Source organism: Otolemur garnettii, unplaced genomic scaffold, assembly GCF_000181295.1.
Source record: "Otolemur garnettii isolate 467f Iridium unplaced genomic scaffold, OtoGar3 scaffold00202, whole genome shotgun sequence".
In the NCBI taxonomy this organism is placed as follows: domain Eukaryota; kingdom Metazoa; phylum Chordata; class Mammalia; order Primates; family Galagidae; genus Otolemur; species Otolemur garnettii.
The window spans coordinates 2,369,147-2,388,175 of NW_003852597.1; the positions used below are offsets into that span (position 1 = coordinate 2,369,147).

General features: G+C 49.1%; 2 protein-coding genes across 2 annotated transcripts; one reads left to right on the top strand and one right to left on the bottom strand.

The window, feature by feature from the left end:
* Positions 1-4,939: 4,939 nt before the first annotated feature.
* ELOVL1 (ELOVL fatty acid elongase 1) lies at positions 4,940-9,737 on the top strand. Its single transcript, XM_003801212.2, has 8 exons — positions 4,940-5,125; positions 7,511-7,570; positions 7,758-7,948; positions 8,132-8,212; positions 8,352-8,408; positions 8,488-8,593; positions 8,681-8,817; positions 9,000-9,737. Exons 2-8 carry the CDS (start codon positions 7,525-7,527, stop codon positions 9,219-9,221), a joined length of 840 nt encoding a protein of 279 aa, XP_003801260.1. The 5' UTR covers positions 4,940-5,125; positions 7,511-7,524; the 3' UTR covers positions 9,222-9,737.
* A 149-nt stretch (positions 9,738-9,886) lies between these two features.
* CDC20 (cell division cycle 20) lies at positions 9,887-14,308 on the bottom strand. Its single transcript, XM_003801210.3, has 11 exons — positions 14,281-14,308; positions 13,912-14,140; positions 13,649-13,797; positions 13,474-13,570; positions 12,982-13,110; positions 12,687-12,883; positions 12,475-12,569; positions 12,116-12,344; positions 11,824-11,949; positions 10,732-10,849; positions 9,887-10,122 (listed from the first exon to the last, which is right to left on the bottom strand). The coding sequence occupies exons 2-11, from the start codon at positions 14,090-14,092 to the stop codon at positions 9,944-9,946; spliced, it is 1,500 nt and encodes a 499-aa protein (XP_003801258.1). The 5' UTR covers positions 14,093-14,140; positions 14,281-14,308; the 3' UTR covers positions 9,887-9,943.
* Positions 14,309-19,029: the final 4,721 nt, after the last annotated feature.

A 19,029-nucleotide genomic window follows, 5' to 3' on the forward strand; every position in this document is an offset into this window, starting at 1 on the left:
GCTAGGAAAACAGACATGAGTCTCGGCACCTGTAGCTCAGCAGCTAGGGTGCCAGCCATATACACCAGAGTTTGCGGGTTCGAACACAGCCCAGGCCTGCCAAACAACAATGACAACTACAACAACAAAGTAGCCGGGCCTTGTGGCGGGTGCCTGTAGTCCCACCTACTTGGGGGGCTGAAGCAAGAGAATCGCTTAAGCCCAAGAGTTTGAGGTTGCTGTGAGCTGTGACACTACGGCACTCTACCGAGGGTGACAATAAGACTCTGTCTCAAGGGAAAAACAAAGAAAGAAAGAAAAAAAAAAACAGACATGGGTCGCTGTGCCCAGATAGGCCAAACTTTTAGAGAAACTACATCAATGGTTTATCTTCATGAGAAAGAGGATGGAGACGGGCTCCTTGGAGATCAGTGAATGTGAAGTGAGTCAGCAGGGTGGGACCCAGGGGAAGTTGTCTTCCCCACTTTCCCATGAGTCATGAAGGCTCCATGAAGGAAGTTTTAGCTGTTGGACTAGGTATTCTTTCCCCACTACATTCTTATCAAGCCTGCTTGCTCACCAGCTTTTCTAGTTGATCATCCAAGCCCTGGTTAGTTTTCTTTCTTAGCCTTCATTGAACCTTCTAAACTGCAAGGCCTTCCACCTGGCTTCCCTGCAAATCCCAAATGGTCCCATTTCTGTTCCCCTGACTCCTACTCACTTAGCTCTGCTGGAGAAATCACACAGCTTTTTCCACTGTGCAGTCATGGTCTCCTAACCAGTAGTGTCTTCAGCTCTGCTCACCAAGCCTTCCACCATCAGCTGCCCCAGATTATGCCACTTCCCTGAAACTCCTTATCCTTCTATCCCCCACCCATCTCACTCCCACTCCATGGTCAGCAAATTCCTCACCTTCTGATTAAAACAAGAAAATAGAAGCCTTTAGATCAGTGGTTCTCAACCTGTGGGTCTTGCATGTAACAATGAAAATACATCCTGCATATCAGATATTTACATTACGATTCATAACCATAGCAAAATTACAGTTATGAAGTAGCAACGAAAATAATTTTATGGTTGGGGGTCACCACACATGAGGAACTGTATTAAAGGGTGGCAGCATTAGGAAGGTTGAGAACCACTGCTTTAGATGAAGACTCCCTTTTTTCTTACCAATCCACTGAGGAATTTATTCTTATTTTCTTTCTTTCTTTCTTTTTTTTTTTTGTTTGCTTTTATTGGAATTTACTCTTTTGTTCTATTTTTTAGTCTGGGATATGTTCTCTTTAGCCAGAGGCTAAACTCTTCCTGTGTATGCTGGGAATCCCACTGTCTCCTTCAAAATAGCACATAAACATGCTCTAGCATCTGCCCATTAAAATCAACCATTAGAATCAATCTGGAGAGAGCCTGGTGAGAGCCAGGCAGTAATCGTTTAAAAGCTCCTCAGGTGATTCTGGTGTGCAACTAGGGATGAAAAACATAAACAATCAAATCCAAACTTCTTATCAAGGCTCTTTATAAATTGACTCCTGCCTTCCTTTCCTATAGCCCTCTGATCTGGAGCCATACCAAAGTACTTAGAGTTCCCCAAACCTGCCATATCCCTTGCTTCTGTGACGTCACATACACATGTCCCTCTGCCTGGACTGCCTTTCTCTCCCTTCCAGAAAGTGTTTTTTAATGTTCAACTTAAGTGTTACTTCTGTAGAGCCTTCAAGAACTAATTCACATCCTGGGTTAGTACTCCATACTCAAGTGCATTCACAATGCTCTGGGTTTATCTCTATGAGAGTACTCAGTGCATGCTACTATAATTGTTAATTTATATGTCTGCCTTCCCCCCTGGACTGTTTTTCAGGAACCCTAGAGCTATGTAGATGGCATTTGGTAAGACTTGAGGCTAGGTGGTCTATATCAGATATTTGAGGATGCTTCCTACCAGGCCCTGGATAAGACCTGAATGAAGTGTCTCTGAGCATGTTCATTCAAGTAGTCAGTCAACAACATTTACTGAGGGATTGCCATGGTCATATACCAACATGGTCCAGGTGAATAAATGCATAGTTGAAGTTCTCTATCACTACTTTTTTAGCCTCTGGTACAGTTTCATCATCTATAATCTTGTGCTTTGTTCATCGTTAGTGGACTCTCATGGTGGATACTTAATCCAAAACTTAGTAGTGCTCGCAGAATAGTGCTTTGTACACAGTGTTGAGGAAATATTGTTAAATGAATTGTATGCTTATAAATCTCTATATAATTATGTCTGTTATGGATTTATTTATTGGATTGCTTCCCCACCATGTCTATTAAATGTTGAGACAGAAAGAGTACTAAGCACTTTACATGAGTTATCTCCTTCAATCTTTACAATAATCCTATGAGATTGGTACTATTATTGTTCCCATTTTAAAGAAGTTCAGCCACTTACATTAGGTCACACAGGCACTAATAGGTACATTTAAACATAGGATTTTTGAGTCAGGTATGACCCTGAAGTCACTAGCATATACACGGAACACTTGAGGCTTTCAGTAAATATTTACTAACTCAATAAAACTGCTCCTATGGAAGTAGAAAGGCTTTTAAATACTTATTGTCCTCCCCACTTGACTGTGGATCCCTTGACATCTTGTCCTTTCTCACAATATCCCCTTAACGCTAACATTCACTCAACAAAACATGAGAATCAACTGAATGCCAAATAATAAGCCAGATGCTAGAGATAGAGATGGAATTGGGCACAGTGGCATAACCCTATAATCTCAGCTACTTGGGAGGCTTAGGTGGGAGGATTGCTTGAGCTCAGGAGTTTTGAGTCTAGCCTGGGCAACATAAGAAGACCCTGTCTCTAAAAAACAAAAATAAAATAAAAATTAGAGATACAGAGATGTCTAAAACATGTCCTCTGCTGAGAGGAGCTTATAGTTAGGGGGTGCAGATAAGCAAATAATTTATATTGCGATATGACTGTGAGCAAGTGGAGGAAGTGACTGGTGGGAGACCTCACTGTAACTTGTACTGAGCCAGGAGGTAGGTTGGGTATTGGGGAGTATGAAAGACCTGACATCCTTTTTTTTTTTTTTTTTTTTGTAGAGACAGAGTCTCACTTTATTGCTCGCAGTAGAGTGCCGTGGTGTCACACAGCTCACAGCAACCTCCAACTCCTGGGCCTAGGCGATTCTCTTGCCTCAGCTTCCCAGTAGCTGGGACTACAGGCACCCACAACAACACCCAGCTATTTTCTTGTTGCAGTTTGGCCAGGGCCGGGTTTGAACCCGCCACCCTCAGTATATGGGGCTGGTGCCCTACCCACTGAGCCACAGGCACTGCCTCAAGACCTGACATCCTTGGGGAACAGTTAAAGCACTAAGTGTAGCCTAGGAGAGTGACATAGGTAGAATGAGAGTACCAGGCAGGCCCTGTGTCAGGTAGGGCCTTAGTGTACACTGCTAAGAAGTTTGAGTTCTTTGAATAGTCAGTTCTGCCATTTTCTTTCAAGGATGGGTACTAATGGGCTGGGTCATATCTGTACTTTTGCTCAGACCTCTTACCTGAGCTCTAGGACTAAACTTCTACATAGCTATATCTCACCATTTAAGCACATACTATTTCATCCACCCACTACCTCTACTGAATTTGCTCATTCTGTCCACATTCACACCAGCCAAGCCTACAAGCAGTTATTGCATCCCTGTAGGCAAACATCTATATCTCCAGCAGCTCCTGGAACAGTGTATGTTTATACATCGGAGATAAAGATTTCATTTCACTTAAAACCTAGTCTTTGTTCCCACTGGTTCAGTCTAGAACGATATGTGAAAGCTGGGGCCAGGAGTGTAGAATAGACAACTAAATACGGTAGAACCTCTGTAAGTTGACACCCAAGGGACTCCAACAAACTGGTCAACATATGGAAGTGGTCAACATAAGAAACTAGGCCTACTGTACTGATAAGTACATGTGGTGCATGTCTGGTTTATGAAAATTAGGTCTACTTAAGGAGGTGGTCAGTGTAGGAAGGTGGTCAACTATGGAGGTCTACTGCATACAGAGAGCTAGTCTTGCCATCTGGAGATCTCTATATTCTATGCCTCCTCCAATCGCATCAATTTCCAAACCGTAGGTCAAGCTGTTGTTTCTCACTTGGTCTCCCTCCAGCACCCTCCCTACACTGACAGCCAGAGTGAAGTGATCAGATAAAACTGTAAATCCATGGGTGCAGGGACAGTTGTCATCAGAGCTTAACATAATCTTACACACTCTAGGTGGTCAATAAATATTTGGTGAACGAATCATCCAAGCCTGGTTATAGCTTTCTCAAAAATCTTCAGTTTCCCCTCTGCTTCTAGAGTAAAAATCAAAAGGCTCCATTAGGCTTTCAAAACCTACTACATTCGGTCGGTCAGGTTCGCTTTCCGTCTTTTCCTTTCACTACCTTGAAGGCCTGTTTAGTCAGTGATTCACTATTCTTGCCCGGGGCCACTCGTATTCTCCCACCTCCATTCAGGCTATCCTCTCAGCGGATCCTAATGCCAGGGCTCCAAGTTTACAGGCTCCTAGAGAACGCTTACCTGCTCAGCTACTCCCTCCCACTAAGACCTCTTGCCACCCAAGTTGTCCCGTAGCACACCTGCCTCCCGCCCGCCGATCCGCTCTCCGGGCTCTCTGCTGGAGAGTGAGCTCTAGGAGGGAAAAGAGGAGCCTTGGAACTCCCTGGAGCCCTAAGCTAGGACTGCCGCATACAGATGGGTGGTTCTGTTGGCGTGCCAATCACCCGAGGGCCGAGAGAAGGTTGGGGACTGGCCATCGAGAGGAGGCAGCGCTCTCCGGCGCCTGGCCTGGCCGCGGCCGCGACGGGAAGGGAGCGGGAGGGAAGAGGAGGGGAGGCCAGGCCGCTTCCTGCCAGGACCGTGGCCCGCCCCTGCCCCCGCCCCGCGACCGGGGCTGCTCTGCCGGCCTCCTGCCCTGGGCGGCCGCCCAATCAGCGGGCGCCCCCAGCCCGGCCTGCCCCTCCCCCTGTGGTGACAGAAAGTCAGCCCAGCAGATGAGGAAGTGGCAGGCAGGCCGGCTGGCCCCGGGGACGTCTCTCTGCCCCAGCTCATTCCGAGCCCTCTGCTGTTGCCCGCCTGGCCCCTCGCTGGTGAGTCTGGACCGTCCCCGGGCTCTCCACGTGCCGGCGCCCCCAGCCTGGCCAGCCTGGCCCAGCCCTGCCCAGCCCTGCCCTGCCCTGCCCGGGCTGTGGGCGAGGCTGTTCCTGGGGCGAGTGAGTGGGAGGTCCCAGCTCCCTGGGGCTGGGCCTGGCCTGCACCCTCCCTCCCCCAACACCCGTGTCCCTAGCCTCATTTACTTACACCCAGGCCTTCCTCCACCACCTCCTGCTCTTGCTCCTCTCCCTCTTCTGCCCACTCTGCCCTCCTTTCCCCTCCCCCTTCCTTTCCCTGGCTTTTCCCTTCCATCCTTCCTAAAGGGAGGAAGGACAGAACCGACTGAGTTCCCCTATGGGAGACACACCCAAATTTTCCTTCAGCTTGGGGAGAGGTCCTTCCCAGAAGGCTTGAGTCCCTCCTGACCTCCAGGGTGTGTGTGTGTGGGGGGGGGGTGAACTTGGGCTTGGTGGTTGAGAGTGATAAGCTGGCAAACTCAATGTATTAGAGCACAGCCCATGTTCTGCTCCAGAATGGGCACCCACAGGGTCTGCAAGTAAGGGAGAGGTGATCACTGACTTCGGTGAAAAGAGAGCTGTACCCTACTGAAGGCAGGTGTGAGTCTGTTCTTAGGGGCTCCCACGTGTGTGTGGACCTTTGTATGTATCTTCCAGTGAGTATGGGCCTGGGCAGGGAGCAGATGCATCTGTACATAGTACTCAAACCTGTGAGGGCGCTGTGTGAGCGTGGTGTGAATGTCACCGGAGCAGGTGGAGTGGAGGCCGGTTTGGGTGGTGTGTCAGAGGCAGGAGGCTGTATGTGTGGCTTTGTTGTCAGGGGCATTGGGAGTGGGGAGCTAAGATGAGAGGGTGTGTGTGGATGGCAGAGCTGGGAATCTGACTGTGGTGGGTATGAAGAAGTGTGGGGTGACATTGAGGTGTGAGGCAGCGCCTGTGAGGAGTGTTCTTGGGGCACACTGCATCCCCTGGTGTGTGTGACAGCTGTGCTTCTTCACTTAGCAGCTGTGCAGGGAGGTTTCTGGATGGAGGGAGCCAGGAGCAACTGCCACCCTGGCTGTTGGGAGAATGTCTGGTCCCTCTGGAACTGTCTCAGAGTCCCGGGCTCTCCTAGCTCTGGGCAGAGGCTTTTGTGTCCCTGTGAGCCTTCCCCCGACATTCCTTCAGGCTCTGAGGGGGATGGGGCATAGCCCATTAGGACCCCTCCCTGAAGGAGGAGAAGATTCCTGAGACCTCCCCCACATCCCCACCTCCTCACATGCCACTGGTTTCTCTGCCCCTCCCTGGAAGGAAAGGGTGATTGTACCCATTCTGAAGTAGGACAAACTGAGAATTTATGGCTGGCTCAGGAGAGGATGCTGGGTGTGGATTTTCAGTAGTTCTTAGGCCAAGGAGTTTTCTGGCTCTGAATCTAGGACCTTAGCACATCTGCCTGGTCCAGGGTCGATGGGTGGTGAGTCTGGGGCTTTACTTGGCTTTCCCAATCCTGGTGGGTCCTGCCTCCCCCCGCACCCAGGCGCTGACCTGTGGCCTGGACCCACCCTCTACCCCATGCGCTGTACGGCAAGGGTGGGCGGAGGGCGGGGCTGCTGCTAGATCTAGTCAGACAGGTGGAGCTGCTAGGGCAGGAGTCTCAAAGAGCCAGGCTCCAGGAGAGGAAGGGCTCTGCCAGAGGAGAGCACTGAGAGAGGCTGGAGGTGAGAGCCCTGGGAAAGGCAGAGGGGAAACCTAGGGAGAATTAGGGGGATGAATGTCCCAGCAAGGGAGAGGTGGACTCCCAGGCCCAGAAGATTGCAGAAGGGATAGATAGAAGGTACCAGGGAGATGAGAATTCTGCCAGGGGAGGGGAGGGACCCTGGGGAGATGAGAGTCCCTGGAAGGGACTGAGGAGAAGAGAGGGCAAGAGAGGAGCTGTTGGAGGGGAGAATCTCTGGAGAGAAGAAAAACTCAGAGCTGGGGAGGTGAGAGACTTGGGCAGGGAAGGGAGAGGAGGTTCATTCCAAGGATGTTGTTGAGGAGGTCTTAAGACTCTTTGGAAAGAAACCAGGAATTGAGAGTTCTCTTGTAGGGGAAGAGGGAAGAAGAGTCCAGGAAGTAAAACTACCTGGAGAGGGCAGAGAGTGAGGAGGGGAAAGTGTGGAGAGGAAGGGTAGAACAGCCTTTCCCCAGCAGGCAGCATGTGTAGGGAGCAGATATCCCCAACAAACTGTCTCATCCCATCCTAGACCCCAGCAATTGCTTCCTCTCACTGTTCTTCTGCCCTTTCTGCAATGAGGCATTGGAAGTTGTCTGGTTCTGCATCTTGTATCTGAGATGGGGTGCACAATGGGCTCTGTCTGATATCTACCCTCCATATCTCTCTAGAGTCCTTAGCCAGGATGGAGGCTGTTGTGAACTTGTACCACAGGATGATAAAGCATGCAGGTAAGGTGTTATCTATCCACCAACCCTTTCCTCCCTTCTTCCCTGGGATCCCTGGATTGAGGGTTGTCTCCTAATGGAGATTGATCTCATGAAGGCTTTGCCTGTGATGTGACCTCAGGTCTGTAAAGCTGGTGAAAACGTTTTGGACTCCATGACCCTTTCTGACTCCGTTGCCCTTTATTCACAGATCCCCGGGTCCAGGGCTACCCTCTGATGGGGTCCCCCCTGTTAATGACCTCCATCCTTCTGACCTATGTGTACTTCGTTCTCTCACTTGGGCCTCGAATCATGGCCAATCGGAAACCCTTCCAGCTCCGTGGTTTCATGATTGTCTACAACTTTTCACTGGTGGCACTCTCCTTCTACATTGTCTATGAGGTGGGCCCCTGGGATGCCTGGGCTTTAGTTCCTGCCATCAACATAAGGGGCAGGCTATAGGGGTAGAGCATGGCATGGCTTCTCGCCTTTCCAGAGAAGTTCAGTTGCATGTCTGCAGCTAGCAAAGGGGAGGGACTGCTATGAGGGGAGAACTCTGGTGGTCTAATCCATACACTTTCTTAGTTCCTGATGTCTGGTTGGCTGAGTACCTATACCTGGCGCTGTGACCCTGTGGACTATTCCAATAGCCCTGAGGCACTTAGGGTAAGTAGGAACTGGGACTAAGTCAGAATTGCCTGGGGAATAGGAAGAGTTTATATATATATATGACTTGTGCCCATGGCCGTTTTAGGGGAGGCTCTTGGGAATAGCCTGTAGGATCCTAAGCCTGCTCTTTTTGCAGATGGTTCGAGTGGCCTGGCTTTTCCTCTTCTCCAAGTTCATTGAGCTGATGGACACAGTGAGTATAACTGTATTAGATGTGAGAACTTGGGGAGAGGAGGCAGAGGCCCTGGCTTTGAACCCCCTTCTTCTTTCAGGTCATCTTTATTCTCCGGAAGAAGGATGGGCAGGTGACCTTCCTGCATGTCTTCCATCACTCAGTGCTTCCCTGGAGCTGGTGGTGGGGTGTAAAGATTGCCCCAGGTGAGTTGTGGAGGCCACTGGGAGAAGAGGGTGTATACTGGGGACCAGAAGCTCGATTCTGCTGACTGTTTTATTGTCTACTCACAGGAGGAATGGGCTCTTTCCATGCCATGATTAACTCCTCTGTGCACGTTGTCATGTACCTGTACTATGGGTTATCTGCCCTAGGCCCTGTGGCTCAGCCCTACCTTTGGTGGAAAAAGCACATGACAGCCATCCAACTGGTGAGGGCTTAGGCCTGGCCTGTAACCATCCCCCCAACATTCCTAGTTTGGATCCTGCCTTTATCTAGCCTATCTCACCTTTGACCCCACCCTCTCCACTCAAATGTTTATCCCCCTCTGACTCCCCTTCCCTTTCTTACCCTCTCACTGTTCCCAATAACCCTTGCCTTCCTCTATTCTAGATCCAGTTTGTCCTGGTCTCACTGCACATCTCCCAGTACTACTTCATGCCTAGTTGTAACTACCAGTACCCGGTAATTATTCACCTCATCTGGATGTATGGCACTATCTTCTTTGTGCTGTTCTCCAATTTCTGGTATCACTCTTACACCAAAGGCAAGCGGCTGCCCCGTGCACTTCAGCAAAATGGAGCTCCAGGTGTTGCCAAGGTTAAGGCCAACTGAGAAACATGGCCTAGATAGGCGCCCACCTAAGTGCCTCAGGACTGCACCTTGGGCAGCATCTGTCAGTACCCTCCCTGCCTACACCTGTGACCAGGGTTTATGTGGTCAGGATTGAGCAGGGGACTGGCCCTCTCCTCTCCACAGCTGGTCTACAGGGACCACTGCTTCCGTTTGTTCCTCACCTACTTCCTCTGGCCAGCTCCAGAGATGTGGCCTTATTGCCTTCTGCTGCTCCAGAGCTGGGGGCTAAAAGGGCTGGACGCTTACTTCCCCCTCTCTGCCTTAAACTTGGGAGAGGAGCACTCAGGGCTGGCCCCCACCGGGTCTTGTGGCCTTTTTCCTCACACTGAAGAGGTCAGCAATAATCTGTCACCATGGACCCAGTCTCCCTCCTCCACCCCACACTGAAGCAGTAGCTTCTGGGCCAAAGGTCATGGTGGGCGGGAGCCTGGGAATACAGCCTGTGGAGGCTGCTTACTCACTTGTGTCTTAATTAAAAGTGACAAGAGAAAACCACTGAGGCCACCTGTGTACATGTGTAAATTGAAGAGGTGGGGCACACAGCTTGCTTAGTCCTGTGTATAAACAGAAGTGATGGTCAAGGCTCCTAGAAGACACTTCTAGCTCTCATTGATCCCTGGAACATAGGTCATGCAAGGGGAAGAAAGGGAGACATGACTTTATTAGAAAAATAAAAAACTGCTGAGGTGATAGGTTGGTACTCAACGGATGCCTTGGTGGATGAGGCTGCTTTTGGCTGCACTAGCCTTCTCCCGCTCCCGCCTCCGTGCAGGGTCCAACTCAAAACAGCGCCATAGCCTCAGAGTCTCATCTGCTGCTGCTGATGCCACAGTGGCCCCATCTGGGCTCATGGTCAGACTCAAGACCCGGGATGTGTGACCTTGGGCAAATGAGAACAGTGTATCTTATACCCATAGCCCACCTCTTTTTTTTTAATAACAGCTTTATTGAAATGAAATTCACATACCATACCATAAAATTAACCCTTTTATTTTTTATTTTTATTTTTTGAGACAGAGTCTTACTATGTCACCTTCATTAGAATGCTGTGGCATTCCAGCTCACAGCAACCTCAAACTCTTGGGTTTAAGCAATTCTCTTGTCTCAGCCTCCCAAGTAGCTGTGATTACAGGTGCCTGCCACAACGCCTGCTATTTTTTTGTTGTAGTTGTCACTGTTTGGCAGGCATGGGCTGGGTTTGAACCCACCAGGTCTTGAGTATGTGGCTGGTACCCTAGCTGCTGGACTACAGGAGCTGAGCCTAACCCTTTTAAAATACACAATTTAGTGGTTTTGATTATACTTGCAATGTTGTGCAACTGATAAAACTATCTGATTTTAAAATATTGCTCCCCATTTTACCTTCTCTCCCCATTTTTCCTTCTCTCAGCTCCTGGAAACCGTTAATGTGTTTTGTCTTTCTGGATTTCCCTATTCTGGACATTTCATATGTAGCCTTTTGTGTTCGGCTTTTCACTTAACTACCTACCTTTGAGCTCAGCCACCTTGGCCATGGTTGGATACTTCCAAATAACCAGCTGGTTCTGGGCAAAGCCATGGCCTGAGATGAGTTCCTTGTAATGGGGAGACCAGAGGATGGAGCACACCTGTGGAGAGGGGATAGCATGGGCATGACATATAGCTAAGCTACTCAAGTCAGAACTGGGTCAATTCTAGTGTTAGGTATCCTGCCAAGTCCTATGGACTCAGACTTGAATGATCAGTCCTTACAAAAGCCCTTTGAGAGACAATTATAGATGGTCCCCAACGTAACGATTTTTTTACTTTTATGATGGATTTATTGGGATACAAGTCAGGGAGCATCCATACTATCTATTTAGCAGATGAGGAATGAGGAATCAATCCCAAGGAAGTTTAACAAGTTGTTTAAGGTCGTATGCAAGTTAGGTTAGTAGCGGACAGCAACAGAATTTGAATTTTGGCCACCTGGCTCTAGAGCTTCTGTCTAGTATGAAGCTGCATGTGAAGGGAGTGGAAAGAGAAGCTGATGTGGCTGCAGGTAGGCCACCAGCAAGAGCCTCAAATGTCATTCTAATAAATTTGGATTATATGCCATAGGTGATGATGAACCATTACAGGTTTAAGGAGGATAGTTAAAAGACCACTCAGACCATAGTGTGAGGACAGATTGGAGGAGACCACTAGTGAGAAAGCCATTGTAGTGGGCATCCAGAGAAGAGGGTGAGGCTGAGGGAAGGGGATAGCTGTATGTAACATTCTGAAGTGACAGATTATGGCAGAGGATGAAGGATTCTAGGAGGCTTTTCTTATTTCTGAGCAGGTTCTGCCATTCTGAAATAATATAAGAGGAGGAGGTACACATTTCAGGGAGGCAAGAGGCAGTGGCAAGTTTAATTTGGGACCTCTCTCTACAGGACAGAGTTGGAGACAGCCACAGACTGCTGGAAATAGAGTTCATGAGTGAGATCTAAGTTCAAAGTTTGGGAGTGATCAGGGTAGAGAGCTAGTGAAGCCACTAGAGTGGCTTAGTTGCCCAGGAAGACCACACAGAGTAAGGACACATCTAGCATGAGAGGCTGGAAACAGGTAAAAAGAGTACCTGGGAATGGGCGTCCACAGCACTCAGACAGGCCCCAGAACAGACGTTCCAAATGCGAATGTGTCTGTCACTGGTGCCTCCTCCTGTTGCCAGGACATTGGACTGCCAGGGACACCAAGCTACAGCCTAGGTAGGATAAAGGTGGGGTCAGCAGGTACTTGACTATAGCTAGACAAGGAGCTATAGGGGTCACAGATGAATGAAGTCCAATCCATCACCCCATTCCCCTTTGATAGTCCAGTCCCCAGGTTATAGGTGAGAGTCTGTAGAGACCTCAGCCCAACCCCCTTACCTTGACAGCCCCTTGATGCTGGGTGAATGTTTGCAGGGGAACCCAGCCACTCTCTCCAGGAGCACTAGGCCACACATTGACCAAGTTATCATTGCCACCACTGGCCAAATGTCGTCCATCTGGAGCCCAGCGTAGCCCACACACTTCTTGGCTGTGGCCACTCAGTGTGGCCACATGGTGTTCTGCTACCCGAACATCATGGTGGTGGATGTGGCCGGAGCGTGAGCCGCTAAGGAATGTAGGAAAGGAATCAGGTTCTGTGGCGGCATCAGGGCTAATTCAGTTCAGAGGTGTATAGTCAAGGGCAGAATGGGCAAAAATGAGACTGATTTTGCCACAGACTGGCAAAAACCACTAACCTGGACAGGATATAACTGTTCCAACTTAGGGAGCCCACTCGGGCAGAGTGACTGGTCATATTTCGAAGCCGTTTCTGCTGTTGCACATCCCAGAGCTAGAGAGAGACCACTGGGATCAGAGACTGAGACTCGCCATTAATATTCTCCACCTGGGCAAGCCCCCTGGGTCTGGTGATATGACAGAGCTGCAGTAACAGGGATACAAGTCTCACCTGCACCTCGGCACTGCTGGTGCCCACAGCCAGGTAGTTGCCTTCTTTGATCCAGGCCACAGAGGATACATATTCCCCAGGCTGCTCCATTTGCAATAGCTGCAGGATGTCACCAGAGCTTGCACTCCACAAGTACACACTGTTATCCAGTGCCACAGCCAGTACATTCCCAGAGCTCCAATCCACAAGGTTCAGGTCTGCCAGATGTGGAAAGGCAAAAGCATGAGCTTTCTTGTTTTGCCTGGTCCCAGGCCCTCTTTCTCCATCCACAGAGCAAGGAGAACACTGCACTTACAGTAGTCATTTCGTATTTCAGGAGCATCCAGGATACGATCTGGCAGGGAAGGAATGTAACGGCAGGTCTTCCGGCTGGAGCCAGGTGTAGCCTTCTGGCTATAGAGTACTTTCAGTCTGTTCTGGTAACCTGTGGCAACAGAGTGGGTTTAGATCAGGCGTCCTCAAACTATGGCCTGCAGGCCACATGCAGCCCGCCTAGGACATTTATCTGGCCTGCCGGGTGTTTTGGCTGCAGCTGCCTATCCTGCTTAGCAGCGGACTGGTCCCGGACCCTACAGTCGGCCCTCCAATGGTCTGAGGGACAGTGAACTGGCCCCCTGTTTAAAAAGTTTGAGGACCACTGGTTTAGATGCTGGGAAAGTTGACACCTTTCTTGCTCTCCTTCCTATGATGGAGAAGCAGCAGACGAAGAAGAGCAGATAAGTATCTTCTCTCACTCCTGGAGATGAACAGACACTTCCCTCCAAGAACCACAAACTCCAGGTCTTACCCTCTGGGGCATTTTGTGGTTTTCCACTGAGCCGAAGGATCTTGGCTTCCTCTACATCAAAACCGTTCAGGTTCAAAGCCCAGGCTTTCTGATGTTCCTAGCATATAAAGGCAGTGGTGAGGCATGATGGACATAGTCAGACTCCGGTGACATGAGACCCTTTGGGACCACATACCTTTTTGGTGGGCGTCTGGCTGTTTTCAGGCTGGTTCTCCTTGCTCAGGAGGAAGCTGGCCACCTCCATCTGGGAAGCGCTGCGATGAGGGATGTAGCGGTCACCGCCAGGTTTGCTAGGAGTGGTCTGAACCTTAGCACTGGATTTGCCTGGGGCAGAGAGAAGACGAAACAGTTTGATCAAGTTCCTGGGTAAGGAGGTACGAAGGCTGCTCCCAGCCATTCTTTTTCTCTTGCTCCCTTGTCCCGCCGCACTCCACCCACCAGGGGTTCGGCCCGGAGTCCTGCCGGCGCTGTGGGATCGGTTGGCCGCCCGCATGGGTGAAGGGGCCGGCCCGGCAGCTTCCTTGGCTTTGCGCTGCCAGCGCGCGGGGGGTGCATTAGGGATGGGTGCGTCCAGCTGCAACAACGAGTGGAGGTCACTCTCGAACACGAACTGCGCCATGGGGGCGACTGTGGGGGAGGGGTCCTTCCAGTAGGTGCCCGCGGAGCCCTGGAGGAAGAGAAGCGATGGCGCTCAGGAGACAGTCAGGGCCACCTCCATTCCCGGCCATCCACGCTCGGCTGCCACCTCCTCGGGCCTGACACTCGCCGGCCGCGGCCCCACCTCGGCCCTGCCCAGCCGCCTCTCACCCTAGACTCGGGAGCAGATTCCAATGCCGGACGGGTTTCAGCACCGCTGGTTTACACCTCTTAAACTCTCCGCTCCAAGCACTCATTGGCTCCTTCAAAACCCAACCGTTGCAACGGTCGCCCTCGCCCATTGGCCCCTACGGGACAGGGGGCGGGTCTTCCGGGCATGTTACGGCTCTCACGAGAGTTTATCCCTGCAGTGTGAGTTGAAGGGTGGAAGCGAGTATAAAAGGCAGCGCCCGAAACTTGGGGTCAGAACCTCGGCGGGGCGGGGCTAGCGCTAACTTAGATTCTTACCTTGAGGGATCTCTGAGTATTGGGCTCGGTGTGCTTGGGGTGTCTTAGAGCCTAAGGACTCTCACATTTAAAGCCTGCACATGGGGACGGTGCCTGTGGCTCAGTGGGTACCGCGCCGAGGGTGGCGGGTTCAAGCCCGACCGGCCCCAGCCAAACTGCAACCAAAAAATAGCCAGGCCTTGTGGTGGGCGCCTTTAGTCCTAGCTACTCGGGAGGCTGAGGCAAAAGAATCGCCTAAGCCCGGGAGCTGGAGGTTGCTGTGAGCTGTGTGACGCCACGGTACTCGACCATGAGGGTGACAAAGTGAGACTCTGTCTCTAAAAAAAAAAACAACCCTGCACATGGGTCATATTTATGCATGCCTGCAAAACTCGGTGGAGTGACCCAAAGCGCTTGAGCCCTTCAGAGAAGCGAGGGGAGACAGCAGGCGGCAGGCGGGCAGGGAGGGGCTAGCGGACAGAGTTGAGCAGTTTAGAAGTGGGAAGAAGGCCAGAGCTAGTTAGGGTGTATCTCCTTACGTGCCTGGCGGAAACCCCTGCTAGAAAGGAAATAACATGAGTGTTTATTTTGTTTGCTGTTGTTTTATAAACAGGGAAAATGAAGCTGAAAGAGGGGAAGGGAATTCCTTAAAGCCAAGAAAAAGGACCAGAATCTAAACCTGCCTATCTGGAAGATAGTAGGTAGATAGTATCTCCCATTGGGGAGATACTTTGGCTTATTCCCATGAGGCTTTAGAGATGTCAGGAATCTTAGAGACCCACTCTTGCACAGAGATCCACTGTGCAAGCTGCAGCCTCCCCATCCCTGCACCCTATGTCAAACAAAGAAGTTGGTGGGAGTCCAAGTCTGACTCCCAATCCAGTGCTCTAATGAAAGAAATTATGTGAATATGATCAGAGGTGAAGCAGCAATAATAAAAATAACAGTGGTACCATTTATTGACCGTCTGCAAACTACAGTGTTAGAACAGTTTACATACATTATTGAGTCCAATCTTTTTTTTTTTTTTTGAGACAGTCTCACTTTGTTGCCTTTGGTAAAGTGCCATGGTGTCATAGCTTACAGCAACCTCAAACTCTTGGGCACCAGAGATCTTCTTGCTTCAGCCTCCCAAGTAGCTGGGACTGCAGGCACCCGCCACAGCGCCTGACTGTTTTTATTTTACTTATTTATTTATTTGAGAGAGTCTCACTAGGTTGCCCTTGGTAGAGTGCTGTAGTGTCGCAGCTCACAGCAACCTCAAATTCTTAGGCTTAAGCGATTCTCTTGCCTCAGCCTCCCAACTAGCAGGGACTACAGGCACCCTCCACAATGCCTGGCTATTTTTTTGTGTCATTGTTGTTTAGCATGCCTGGGCTGGGTTCGAACCTGCCAGCCCCAGTGTATGTGGCCAGCGTCCTAACTACTGAGCTACAGGAGCCAAGCCAACCTGGTTATTTTTAGAGAAGGGGTCTCGCTATTGCTTGGGCTGGTGTCCAACTCCTAAGCGAGCAGTCCACCTACCTTGGCTTTCTAGAGTGCTAGGATTACAGGTGTGAGCTACTGCGCCCGGCCTTGAGTTCAATCCTTAATCTCATAAGGCAGATCTGTCTTCATTTTACAGAAAAAAAACCTGGGTCAGAATGAGGATAGAAACTTGCCCAAAGGCACACAGCCAATAATAAGTAAAGGAACCAGGATCCAAACAAACTGACCAACTCCTGCAATCCTAACAATATGCTATACTGCACCAAGAAAGAGGCTGGAAAAATTAGGTTTTAATCATTAACCTAACCCCAGCCCTGATCATGACAGAGGACTTTTTGCTCAAACTGAATGTTATGAATTATCTTTGACTTTAGAAATTAAAAAATATGAATGCATCAATTACCTAGGAAAACAAAGAGTTGGATGTTCTGGCATTAGAAGTGGAGAGTTTTTGAACTCCAGAAAACAGAAAAGGTAATCTACTGTCAGGCTGGTCAGGACTGTAAATAGTAAGTTAAAGACTTAGGACTTTATCTGCTAGGCATTGTGGAACCAGTGAGAGTTTCTATATAGGGCCAAAACAAAACATATCTGAGTGGTCTGCAAATTATGGACTAAGAGTGATTGTAGAGAAGAAGGATAAGGGTACAACCCCAAGGAATGTATACATTTAAAAATAAAGGAATGAAGGAAGGCAATGGAGGTTATATGGACATGGACCTGGAAATGGGAGGAGTTCTTTTTTTTTTTTTTTTGAGATGGAGCCTCAAGCTATCCCCCTGGGTAGAGTGCCATGGCATCACGCTCACAGCAACCTCCAACTCCTGGGCTCAAGCGAGTCTCCTGCCTCAGCTTCCCAAGTAGCTGGGACTACAGGTGCCTGCCACAGTGCCCGGCCATTTTTTGGTTGCAGCCATCATTGTTGTTTGGCGGGCCCGGGCTGGGGATTCGAACCCGCCACCTTAGGTGTATGTGGCTGGCGCCTTAGCCGCTTGAGCCACAGGCACCAAGCCAGAAGTTCTAATATAAAGTGGTCAAGTAGTAGAATGATGACAGAAAGAGGTCAGATTTGGCCATTGGTAATCAAATCACCAGTGACTTTAGAGAGAGCAGGATCAGGAAAGTGGGTGCTTGAGACCCACTTGAAAGGGGCTGTGAAGAGAATGGGATAAGGAGAATGTGTGCTTGCCTGGCTCATTCTCTGATCTCTGTATTAGCTTGCTATGGCTGCTATAGCAAAGTACCACAGACTGAGTTGTCTCACAGATTTGGAGGCTAGAATTCCCAAATAAAGGTGTCAGCAGAGTTGTTTCTTTCTGAAGGCTATGAGGAGGAATCTGTTCCATACCTCTCCCCAGGGTTCTGGGGGTTTGCTTGCAATCTGGTATTTCTTGGCTTGTGGAAGCATCACCATGATTTCTGCCTCCATCTTCACTTGGCTTCCTCCCTCTGTGTATCTGTGTTCAAATTTACCTTTTTATAAGGATACCAATCATATTGGATTAGGGGCCATGACCTCATTTTAGCCAACTATGATGGATCTGCAACGATCCTATTTTTTAATAAGGTCACGTTTGGAATACTGGGACTTAAGAATTTAATATCTGAATTTGTGTGTGGGAACATAATTCAACCCATAACATCCTCCCATTGGTGGAACCCAAAAAGAAACCAGTGCTCAAGGGAATTCATGGATGCAGCCCATATGAATGTGGCAGGAGGGAGCAAATGGATGACATTCAGTACATCCACTCTCCATATTTCCATCCCTAGCTGTGTGAAAGTCTCTGATTCTATGCATAGGGACCCAAGACTGGGATATGAAGAACATGAACTTGAGCTATTTATTCCTCTGGCTCCCTCCTGTCACCTTCCTCTACTGAAGGCCACAATTCCTGCCAGGCAGCCCCCTCTCTTTTGGAGATCTGGGAACCACTCCTTCTTCTTCCTTTTTGGTGCCCAGGAGTGGTGCCAGCTTCTTGTGGTTAGCCCCATTGTACTGCACTGTTCCTTGATGGTTTTCTCAGATCTTGCCCTCATCTTTGTAAATACTGCATGCCCTTTATTAAACTCTTATCAAATTACTCAATTTGAGTATGTCATCTGTTTCCACCAAGCCTCTGACTGATACAAGGTATATATTTGGAGCCAGCAAAAAACAAAAAACATCAACAACTAAAAATCCATTTGTTTGAGAATATGGATGGGTTAGAGAAAACCATAACCAAACTTGTCTATGTACATTTACTGCTGCATATGAATGGCTTAGAGGATGAGAGAAGTTTACACAGACTAAGGTAATATAGCACAGGAAGATTTCATCCATTTATTTAAGGTCTACTATTATGCACCAAGCATTACTCTGGGTACTGGGGGAAAAGGACAAATAAATCATGGCTCTTGCCCTCAAGGAGCTCACAATCTAGTAGTGGGAGACACACATGTAAACAGTTACTTGAATAAAGTATCATAGACACTGTAGTAGAAGTCTGGATGGGAACAAGAACTCTAGAATGAGCTGGGCACAGTGGCTCATGCCTGTAATCCCAGCACTTGGGAGGCAGAGGCGGGTGGATTGCCTGAGCTCACAAGTTCAAGACCAGCCTGAACAAGAGTGAGACCATCTTTTTAAGAGACCTGTCTCTAAGAAATAGCTGGGTGTTTTGTTGGGTGCTTGTAGTCACAGCTACTTGGGAGGCTGAGGCAAGAGTGTGAGCGTGATGCCATGGCACTCTACTGGGGGCGACAAAGTGAGATTCTGTCTCAAAAAAAAAAAAAGAACTTTGGAATGATCAACATATAAAAAAGGCATTAAGAATAGATGGGATTCGGAATGCATGTGAAAACCCCACACTGTACCCCAGAAGTGCATTAATGTACATAGTTACCATTCAATAAAAAAAATTAAAAAAAAAGAATAGATGGGATTAGAGACTGTGTTAAGAATCGGTTCTTGAGGGTCTGCAGTAATTAAGGAGTAGAAGA